Here is an 11995-nt window from a genome sequence, read left to right as displayed (position 1 = left end):
GGAAGAGGGAAACTGCAAATGCGTGTACACACATGAGTGATCATAAAATAAAAGGATTTACCCAGGGGTCTCCAAAGTGGTGCCAGCAGGCACCAGGGTGCCCCCTAAGAACATTGGAGGTCCTGTTCTGAAAATAACTCATCAGTGCTGGGTTATTGTGATTTTCTAGTAAAAGGTTTTTCTATTGGTTGACTGAGTCTATTTAATCCTATTTTTTAATAAGAAACCTAGTAATGATATAGTAACAATGTACTAATAAAATGATAAGGTGATATTTTAGAAATTCAAATAAATTTCAGTTCATGGACTCCATGGACAAAAAATCTATTGAAGTATTGAGAGTTATTTTTAAGCAATAACAAGAATAGAATGAGAATATATTTATGTGTTAGACAATTGTATTTATTCATCTTTTTATTCATTTATTTTACAAGAAATACGACAAACTAATTTAGGAGGTTTTATAACGTGATTGAACTTTTTGCCTAGCTATCTGGCAACCTTTTTGGCTTTGTAGCTTCCTGTATTTTTAGCTATTTAGTAAACTATATAGCTAGCTAAATTTTACTTTTTTTCATGCTATCGGGCTAACATTTGATCTTTTTTGCTCGTTAGCAAACTAAATTTTGTCCTCCTTTCTAGCTAGCTTTTGCAATTCTTTCTTTTAGCTTTCTATCTGGCTATTTAGTTGGCTTTTTACTCTTTTAGCTAGCTATCAAGCTCCCTTTTTAAGTTTTTCCTGTTTACCTCTCTAGCTGACTATCCGGCTACCCTTTTAGATGTTTTGCAAGCCATCCAGCTTGGATGCTATCTTAAAAATGCATCTAAAACTGGGTGCTCTTTGTAGTAATTAGCAACAAAAAGTAGTTCTGGGCTTAAAAAAGGTTGGAGACCCCTGGACTAACCTTCCCTTTGCAATTGGAAAACACGCACAACAATATAGCTAAAACCTCACTTGGATTAATTGGGGCCTTACGTGATTGGAATACTGGCAATATTCTGTTTCCAGTTGATACATTACTTGCATGTAATTGTACTCAATAGCATCAGGGTTTTTATAGCTACGAGGATTTCTTACATGACGGTTCAAAATAATCACCAAATTCACATAAACACTACAACAGGGTATCTAATCAATGGGCCGGTGTATATACATATACAGCAAATAAAGTAAGTATTTGAACACCCTGCTATTTTGCTATTTCTCCCATTTAGAAATCATGGAGGGGTCTGAAAGTTTTATTGTAGGTACATGTCCACTGTAGGAGAGATAAACTAAAAAGACAAATCCAGAAATCACAATGTATGATTTATTTTAACAATTTGTTTTTGTGATATAGCTCCAAATAAGTATTTGAACAGCTGTGTATCATCTAGAATTCTGACCCTGAAAGACCTGCTAGTCCACCCATTAGAAGTCCACCTGCACTCCATGTATCATCCTGAATCAAATGCACGTGCTTGAGATTGTTACCTGCTTTAAGGACACCTGTCCACCCCATGCAATCGGTAAAACTTAAACTTGAAACATGGTGAAGACCAAAGAGCTATCCAAAGACACCAGAGAAAAAAGTGTACACCTCCACAAGGTTGGAAAGGGCTACGGAGCAATTGCCAAGCAGCTTAATGAAACAAAAGGTCCACTGTTGGAGCTATCATTAGAAAATGGAAGAAGCTAAACATGACGGTCAATCTCAATCGGAGTGTAGCCCCATGCAAGGTATCAACTCGTGGGGTCTCAATGATTTTAAGAAAGGTGAGGAATCAGCCCAGAACTACACGGCAGGAGTTGGTCAATGACCTGAAAAGAGCTGGGACCACCGTTTCCAAGGTTATTGTAGGTAATACACTAAGATGTCATGATTTGAAATCATGGTTGGCATGAAAGGTTCCCCTGCTTAAACCAGCACATTTCAAGACCCGTCTTAAGTTTGCATATGACCATTTGGATGATACAGAGGAGTAATGGGAGAAAGTTTTGTGGTCAGATGAGACCAAAATTGAACTTTTTGGTCATAATTCCACTAAGTGTTTTTGGAGGAAGAAGACCTGATGGTGAGCGGCGCCGCTACCAGCTGAAGAGAACAATCTGAAGAACACCATCTCTACTGGGAAGCGTGGTGGTGGTAGAATCATGCTTTGAAGGTGTTTTTCTGCACATGGGACAGGACAAGTGCACTGCATTAAAAAGAGGATGACTGGGGCCATGCACTGTGAGATTTAGGGGAACAACCTCCTTCCCTCAGTCAGAGCATTGAAGATGGGCCGTGGCTGGGTCTTCCAACACTACAACGACCCAAAGAACACAGCCAGTAAAACCAAGGAGTGGCTTAGTGAGAAGCATATCAAGGTTCTAGCATGGCCCAGGCCAGTTTCCAGACTTGAACCCAATCGAAAATCTTTGGAGGGAGCTCAAACTCTGTGTTTCTCAGTGACAGCCCAGAAACCTGACTGATCTAGAGAAGATCTGTGTGGAAGAGTGGGCTAAGATCCCTCCTGCAGTGTGTGCAAACCTGGTAAAAGACTACACGAAACGTTTGACCTCTGCAATGGCAAACAATGGCTACAGTACCAAATATTAACATTCATTTTCTCAGGTGTTAGCTGTATGACACAAATAAATCGTTTAAAAATCAGGCATTGTGATTTCTGGATTTGTATTTTTAGCTTATCTCTCCCACTGTGGACATGCATCTACGATGAAAATTTCAGACCCCTCCATGATTTCTAAGTGAGAGAAATAGCAAAATAGCAGGGTGTTCAAATATTTATTTTATTTACTGTATATATATATATATATATATATATATATATATATATATATATATATATATATATATATATATATATAAATGTTGCTATATTATTTGTGTGTCAAGTCATGTTTTTTTGTGATGCCCTTAATCACAAAGACACAAAGAGTCTCAAAGGGCTGCACAGACCAAAGACTATTGAAAACTAGAGACTATTATGACACCATCCCGTCATCTAAAACCTTCATGAGGGCAAATAATACACATATTATCAACATATTGTATTTGGTTAAGTACCCTCAAAATCACTGAATAGATAAAGTAACTTGTTTATTGTTATAGTAAACCTTTATATATACTGCAGTTAGAATAATAAAAAGGCCTAATAGTACTAAGAATCTAGTTGGAAACAATGTGCACTTCATTGTTATAAATGTCTACGTATTATATTGTATTAAGAACACACATGCAATACACGCTTGAATTATAAGGTCCGTTTTAATAAACGTGTGCCAAAAAACACAAAAATCATAGACTAATTCAACCCTTGGATGCATGACCTACCAGTACATACTCTTCTATGAGTGGGGTCAAAAATAAGCAGGGGAAACTAATACAAATATTGATTTCAATTTTCATAAATGTGTTTTTTATTGTATATATTTTAAATTCTATGGAACTGGTTTCACAGAAACTTGACTATTTACTGTTGAATTATGTACTTGTGTATTTATGTTACTTATTTTAAATCATTCATATTTTTATTTGTAAGGAACTATTTCATTTTTATCCACCTAATGATTTATTTATTTAAATTAAGAAAATAATGGGTACGGATACAAAAATGGTGGAGGTCTGTACAGCCCTTTAAGACTTTTGTGTTTAATGGCTACACAAATAAACATGACTTGACTTGACACATTTCTATTTTTTTTATTAGACAATTTATATTTTTACGATAAATGTATTGATTTTCCCCACTGACGCTAGAGGCGCTGTTCAAAATTCCTCCCAGTTTTTTTTCTCCTCACCGGAAGCTGTATTAGTCTTCAAACAATCCTGAACGCGAGATTTTGCTTCTTCATTTATCGCGAGACTACCGTTCCCCCTTTTCTCTTCGAGTCCAAGATGGTAGGTAGCCCAAGTTTAACCACCTCGAAACTGAATTAAGACTATCCGTTGCCATCCCGATAAGTCTCTGATTTTATCCTGTCGGATGTTTTGCTAATTGTTTTGGAACATTCTTTAAATGGCAACATAACCCAAATTTCTTGATATACGTCTTGGTGAATCTCATTAGCTCAGTTCCTAGTGCCGGGAACTCGGTGAACTAAAGCAACGGCGTTATATTGTCTAAATGTAACGACATAGCCTTAATATAATATAATTAAAGACAGTAATACAATTAGAATGCCTCTAAGTTGTTTTTTGCCACAAGCTAGTGTTGGTTACCTATCCATGTTATCTCAGTCATGCTAGTTAGCCGCTAGCTGTTGAGCGTCAACGTGTACACCGTCCCCTAATTCTAACTTCCGTCCATTCATTCTTAGCACGAAAGTGAAAAACTATTTCGTGCATGTGTTGATTTCAAACATCAAACCTTAGTCTAAATTTTGCATTTATGTGTACTTAATTAAACTTGACATTATTAATCCCATGTTTCTCATTTCTTAAAGGGAGTTGACATAAGGCACAACAAGGACCGCAAGGTTCACAGAAAGGAGCCTAAGAGCCAGGACATCTATTTGAGGCTCCTGGTTAAGGTAAGTGTTTTGCACATGGTTTGGAAACATTCAGTGGCTGTCTCACATGGGGAGGAAATCAAGTCACGTCCTCTTTATTTGTATAGCCCTTATTCACAAAGGGTCTTCAACGGCTACATAGATCAAAGACTTTCAAACTAGAGCAACAGCACTGGGGCCTGAAATAAGAACGCTCTTGAACCTGTGGATCATTTCATGGCTCTTGGGATCATTAGTAGACTAGCTTCTGTCAAGAATACCCTAACCATATCAAGGTTGAAGTCTGAATTGGTAAATGTCTTAATTTATTAGTTCCATAGGAATTAATGGAACCCCCATTCTCCGTGTTACACGTCAAAGTGTCCTTGGGTAAGACTCTGAACCCCTAATGCCCCAATAAGCAGGTTTGCGTCTTACATGGCTGCACGGCCGCTATTGGTAAATGTGAAGCACATTCTAAAGCGCTTTGGTAAGTCTTCATTGACTTGAAAAGCACTATATAAATGCATATGATTCATTCACATTAATCATGGCTGGACATATTCAACATTTGTCACTTACATGCGTATTTTGAGTTGAGAAAAAGTGAAACAATTTTAATTCTGAATTTTTATTAAAAATTAGGGTAGCGTTATACGAATATAGTCGGTAATTATTTGGCCTTTATGTACATGTCAAAATTGATCATACATCATGTTACATTCTTGTCTAGTCATGTTTATTTATATAGCCCATAATCACAAAGTCTCAAAGGGCTGCACAGATCAAAGACAAGACTATTGCAAACTACAGACTATTATGACACCATCCCCTCATCTAAAACCTACATGAGGGCAGATAATACACATTATCAACATAAAATAAAGGTTATTCATACGCTATACAAATAGAAGTGTGTTTTAAGATTAGATTTAAATATTTCCACTGAGGTTGCAGATCGAATCTCAGGAGGAAGAGCATTCCACAGCACCTGGGCCTGAATGGAGAATGCGCTCGAACCTGCGGATCTCTTCTTGGCTCTTGGGATCACTAGTAGACATAGGGGGAAATTAAATCTGAAGGACATGAGGGAGCAAGTTCATGCATGATTTTGTATACAGCGCCTTAAAATCATATCTTAAGCTAACGGGGAGCCAAATCAGGTTCGCTAAAATCGGGGTAATGTGATCAAATTTTTATGTCTTGCTTAAAAGTCTCGCTGTAGCATTTTGTACCTGCTGAAGGCTCTTGATTTTGGACTTGGGGAGACCGGAGAGTAGTGCATTGCAGTAATCGAGACGGGAGGTAACAAACGCGTGAATTCTGATCCCCGCATCCGACTGAGACAGCATAGGGCGAATTTTAGCAATGTTTGCGAAGATGGAAGAAAGCTGTTCTAGTAATATTCTTCACATGTGTTTGAAGGGACCGCTAGGGTCAATTATGACACCTAATTTTTTGACTGTGGCGCTCTGGGTGATATTACATTTGTCAATGTTCAGAGCTGTTTTTGAGAACAAGTGACAGCATTTAGATGGACCAATAACTCACATTTCGGTCTTTTCAGAGTAAAAGCGCAAGAAGTTGAGTGACATCCATTCTTTTATCTCAGTGAGGCAGGCCTCCACATTTGCACAGTTTAGTGTGGCAGATTCCTCCATCGGAATATATAGTTGAGTGTCATCTGCGTAGCAATGGAAATTAATATCAGACCTGCGAATAATATCACCTTATAGACGCATATAAATGCTGAGATGGCCAGGTACTGAACCCCACAGGTAACACTAAATGGCTCAGATGTCATTTCACCATAATTAACACAGTGCGTCCTATCTGAGAGGTAGGATCTGAACCATAAGAGGACAGTTCCTGATAGACCAATCCATTTTTCCAACTGTTCTAGTAAGATATGGTCCACAGTGTCAAGGGGCAGCAGCAGCAAGAGTGATGAGGTGCCGGAGTCCATTGCCAGTAGATCATTGGTTACCGTAATCAGGGCTGTCTCAGTAGAGTGGTTAGCCCTGAATCCTGATTGCATGGATTTAAGAAGATTGTTATTGATATGAAATCATTCAGCTGCTGTGCCACAACTTTTTCAAGTACTTGAAAAAGAAACTGTAGGTTTGACCTAGGTCCATAATTACATAAGCTCTCTGGATCATGGTTAGGTCGTTTCAGTGTAAATTTAATAACAGCGGACTTAAAAGCCGCTGGAACTACACCTGAGGAGAGTTACATGTTTTTAATATTTAGAACTGGAGGTCCGAGGACTTCTTGTCTCCAAAGTAATCTTAACAAGGTTGTTTTCCGATGACCTCTCATTCTTGCTTTGTGTGCGTCTCTCAAACGTTTCTGGGCAGGAGCAGCGATAAAGTGAAACAATATTGCTTTTCGGTTCAGAACATTCTGCCTTTGTGTATAGTTACACAATGGATTCAAGTCAAATTTATGTATATAGCCCTTAATCACAAAAATGTCTCAAAGGACTGCACAGGATTACAATTTCACAATTACCTGATCTTAAACCAACACGGTTGTTTCCTGCTGAAAAGTGGGGTGCATAGTTTGAGGGGCCCTTAAAGAGTTGCAATTTCAAAGAGCCCTTATGCTTTATTTTCCATCACGCCTGCTTTTATTTAAATTTTTTCAGGCATGTTCGGAGTGGAACAAACCCCCCAAAACACAAAAAGAATTTAAGCGCGTCAAAAATAATAGCAGCTTTAAGTTTTAAATGATGCTCCCTTTGAAGCTTTTAAAAGCAGCCATGACTGTTTTTAACCGCGAAGCCCATTTCAATCACTCGTCCACACACTTTGCTCTCCTAGATCATAATTAACAGCGAAAGTTTTTTCTGAAGAGTGGATAACCAACTGTTTCGCTCTACTTGGCTGCCCAAAAGCGCTTTCAGCATGATGCGATCAGTTTGAAATTTGCAGTCCGGTCAAAAGACTTGGCAAATTTTGGCGGTCTGTCAAGTTGATTGCAGGCGGGGGGTATTCGAAAGATGAGGCCCCACTGTGTTTATTATTGGTGCTCAGTGACATGTGTTCCACTTAATGTCAAAATTATTAAGGGTAGGGAAAATATCCACATTGAATCTCTATTGTACTAAAATCTGAATTGTATTATTGTTTTAACAAAGATTTATTGCCTTGTAGCTGTACAGGTTTTTGTCCCGCCGCTCCAATGGCTCCTTCAACAAGGTTGTCCTGAAGAGGCTTTTCATGAGCAGGACCAACAGGCCTCCCATCTCTATTTCCCGATTGGTCAGTCCCAACATGGTCAAGTACACATATTTAAAATTCAAGTAGTCAAAAACTCTTGTACTAGAATGTGCTTTTATTTGATATTAATGTCTTTACATCTAAAAAGTAATTGTATGCATGAGAATCTGAAGGTCTTTTTCATTCCCAGTGTTCTGTATTTAAGATGTTTATGATCATGGCTATGAGTGGTTTTAATAAATGAAAACATCAAGAACTTACCATACCATTTATTTTATCGTCGTTAAGACATGTTAATGCTTTAGACTGTCGAGTCATAATAAAATGACCTGGTAAATTTACATCCCCTTCCAGGTGCGCAAAATGAAATTGGCTGGACGCGATAACAAAATCGCAGTCGTCGTAGGAACCGTCACTGATGACGTCAGGCTTGAAAAGGTGCCTAAGCTCAAGGTCAGTGGCTTCCTAGGCATTGGCGTCACATTTTGAGAGGATCCCCTCTTACTTGTTTGCAGTCCCTTTTGCAAAATTTTGTCAGACACTGTCCTAATGTTTTGTATACAGTTAAAAACCTGGCACACAAAACTCCAAACATGCTCATTTTGGGTTATCGGGGAAAAAAAGTGAAAATGCCCATTTGGTTATATCAACCCATAAAAGGGACCCTCTGCTTTTAATATGTAGTGACTATTAAAGCTCAACGCTGACTGATGTTTCTCCTGAAGGTGTGCGCTTTGAGGATGACTGATGGTGCCCGCCGCAGAGTCCTGAAGGCCGGGGGTCAGGTGATGACGTTTGACCAGCTGGCGATGGCATCACCCAAAGGACGTGGCACTGTGCTGCTGTCTGGTAAATAAGACGCTATCAAATTTAAATTCCTATGGTTTTGACAACTGCAAGAAATAACGTAGTAGCTAATAAGGCATTCTTGTTCCCTGTTTTTGTTTTTCAGGTCCTCGCAAGGGTAGAGAGGTCTACAGGCACTTTGGGAAAGCTCCTGGAACTCCTCACAGCCACACTAAGTATGTGTACATTCTTACATTATTCGTTACAAATTCAAAATAATGCTTGGTTTTGTCAGCTATATTTTGTATTCTAAAACCGTTACTTACATTCATACTGTTAAGTTCATTGTTTGGTTTACTAAATATATTTTAATATTTACCTACTTTTACCATTACCTCAGTAGTTACATATTCACTGAATAAATACGAATAAACTACCCTACGGTGAAGTTTTTATAAATATATACATATATATACGGCATAGAGGTAGGATCAGGCCTAAAAAAAAACACAGCATAAACCAGCCGGAGCCTGACCAATTAGCTTGATTTGAGGGACCAGGCCCGAAGTAAACCTGAAGCTGCACTTTGGCTTTGTGTGTCCTTTGGTACCAAACTGCGCGCTTTGGCTGAAGTATGCGCGACTCAGAAGTGCAGCGCCGAGGTCCAGCTTTGGGTGTACTTGGGGCTCGGTCCCTAAAATCAAGTGTGTACTTGGGCGCTTAAGTGTGTTACTCTGGTAAAAGTAGTGTTGCTTCAGAATAATATCACTCAAGTAGAAGTAAAAAGGAGTCATCCAAATAATTACTCGAGTAAAAGGGCAACAAACCACGTGCATGCAATGCAGAACTACCACTAAAAAAACAGAGAGAGAGAGAGAGAGAAGCCCAACTTAATGAATGACATGCCTGGTTAGGGCCCGGGCCCAAGATCTTACCTTTAATAAAGCACCTCATGAAATTCACTCGGGTAAAATTATATTCATAATTGATTCATTTTATTAAACTTGATGGCCCTCATGGTCAATTGTATTTTATTTGCCCTATCTGTTAAAGCTGAGCATTTAGCAATCATTCCGTAGCTATTCTGCAAGTTTAAAGACTGTTAACCCGACCAGAGGTGGATTAATGAATGAAGTTTAAAAAACAACAACTTATTTTTTGTTCAGCCGAATGCTGGTGATGGACTAGCTCAACCAGAATTAGACTATCAGATGTACACATTTGATTAGGGGATTTTCATTATAATGATATTAACTCATGAAGGACTCAAACAAGATCTTGATCTTAAAAAAGATTGACATGTCGTCTCTGGGCCCTATTGTGTTCAGTCATTCCCCGGTCTGGACTTAAAGCACATGTTTAGCCGTATTAGTAAAAAGCATCACTTTTGCTGGCTAGCTTCGCCTTAGCCACTTGACACATTTTAGCAATCAATGCTAAATTTATTATCTAATGCCAGTTTTACAAACTTAAACTCCAAATGCTTCCATTGTAGACACTGCCGCGGGCTACTACTTTTTTCGTATTCTTGCTCAATGTGAAATCTTGCAAATTTATATAAATTAAACCCTGTCTAGAATTGATACATTTCTTAAAATATTGGATTTTTTTTTTTTTTTTTTTTTTTTGTGAAACATGAAAGGTAGTAATTGATATGCTAACAAGTCACACTTTTTAAAAGAATCCTGATAGTATTTAGATCAGAGGTGTTTGTAGGTACCAGGTGGACCGTTAAGAACAACTGCGTTCTCGCTGACTGGTTCAGAAAATAGCTCACCAGTGATGGGCCAATGTGATTTTCTAGGGAATTTGATTTCTACCTACCATGATGTGGTAGTGGTTGAAATGATGCGTTTCAAGGTCTTCTAGATGGGGCTGCACGATTAGCCGAAATGTAATCGGTATCGTTATGTGACGTAGTGTGATGGTGTAACTCCAAAACACTGCGGCTTTTTCAAGGATTCATAGTTCCACTTAGTTATTTGAGCGATGGAGTGTTTGGCCAACTAGAAGTGTCACATTTTGTGGGTAAACGGCGGCGGCCAATCAAGAGGCAGGTTTTAATGGCACCACCCAATAAAGACTTTCGAAACAAAGTTTGCAAGATGTGGGTGCCCGACTGTGATAGCCTGGTGTATACTGCCAGTCAGTAAAACGGCGCTTGCACAAACGGCCTGCAAAACAAACGCCACCTCTTGAAGCTTTAGTGAATAGTTGCATTGTAAATGAATTCATTAATTATATCGGGTACTGGGTAAAGTCAGAAAAGCACGAAGAAAAGCTTATCACTAGCAGGTACTGCCTGGATTTTTGACTGAGGCGGCGCCTGAAGGGAAAGCTAAACAATAGGCTAACAACTCTTAAGCCGCCACTGGCGAACGTGGCTTTTCTTACACTGAAAGCAGTAGCCCTCCAATTTCATTGTACTTTTGTAAAAACTTAAGCTGCAATTCCTTTTTTTTTTTTTTGACATATATAGTTATTTTGATAAGTCATATACTTTCACTCTGTTCAAACATCTTGAGGTAAGTTTGCAGTATTAAGGTTCTCCCCAAAAACAGACCAAGCACAGAAGTGCACTTGTTAAAATCGAAAATCGCCTCGTAATTGTAATACAGGTCTGAAAAATTGCATTTTCTTCCCCCAAAATCTGCAACCCTACTTCGAGAACAGATTAAGATTTCTTTATCCTAAGGCCTACTCGCAAAATCATAATCTATTGATGTCGTCTATGTTTTGTGTGTCTAGTAATGTTTCAACGTGTCATCAAACCTATTAAAATCCCACTTTTAATAATTACAACCTATACAATTCATATCAACCTGGTAGCCCTTTTCAAAAAGGTTGGCGATACCCAAACTAGATGTTTTATAGAAAAGTGTGATATATTTGCAATATCTCCCACCCCTATAGATGACACATTAAAATGGAGGTGTTATGTAACATTTTATTTTTCCTGTCTGATCAATGATGCCATGCTTGAATGGGGAAATGTGTAGATTTTTTAGAACTGTCTATTTTGTCATTGGTTGAAAAATAGTGAACATTGTCAACGAGATTTGATGCGGCACTCAAAGATTAAAAAGGTTAAGAGTGGCTCTAGATGGTTGTAAGTGGATCAGAAAGTAGTGCAGATAATGTTGATGGCTCTGCTGTGGTAGCGTGAGCTGGCACTCTCCAGACTGGGCAAAGAGCAGTTGATCTTATGGCCCGTGTCAATGACTCAGTTTTATAGTGCATCGCTGATTTTGCATTAAATGCTAAAGGTTATTGATACGATAAAGCTTCCTAAACAACTTTTCTTTTCTAGGCCCTACGTCCGGTCCAAGGGCAGAAAGTTCGAGAAGGCTCGTGGTCGCAGATCCAGCCGAGGCTACAAGAACTAAAGTGTCTTTGTGTACCACACATCCAGATTCAAATAAAAAGACCGGCTGTACAAAACGTCACTTCCTCTCGTGTGTTTTCTTTTTCCTACTCCATATACGGTGCCAAGAAACATAACCGTTTGCGA

General features: G+C 38.6%; 1 protein-coding gene across 1 annotated transcript; it reads left to right on the top strand.

Moving 5' to 3' along the window:
• Positions 1–3753: 3753 nt before the first annotated feature.
• Positions 3754–11930, top strand: rpl18 (ribosomal protein L18). The gene is made up of 7 exons (XM_088326984.1): positions 3754–3884; positions 4430–4516; positions 7633–7740; positions 8053–8151; positions 8424–8547; positions 8651–8720; positions 11795–11930. The coding sequence occupies exons 1-7, from the start codon at positions 3882–3884 to the stop codon at positions 11868–11870; spliced, it is 567 nt and encodes a 188-aa protein (XP_088183110.1). The 5' UTR covers positions 3754–3881; the 3' UTR covers positions 11871–11930.
• Positions 11931–11995: the final 65 nt, after the last annotated feature.

This window comes from Urocampus carinirostris, chromosome 2 (assembly GCF_059441175.1).
Source record: "Urocampus carinirostris isolate Australia breed hairy pipefish chromosome 2, RoL_Ucar_1.0, whole genome shotgun sequence".
Lineage (NCBI taxonomy): Eukaryota > Metazoa > Chordata > Actinopteri > Syngnathiformes > Syngnathidae > Urocampus > Urocampus carinirostris.
This window is presented reverse-complemented; position numbering and strand designations above follow the sequence as displayed.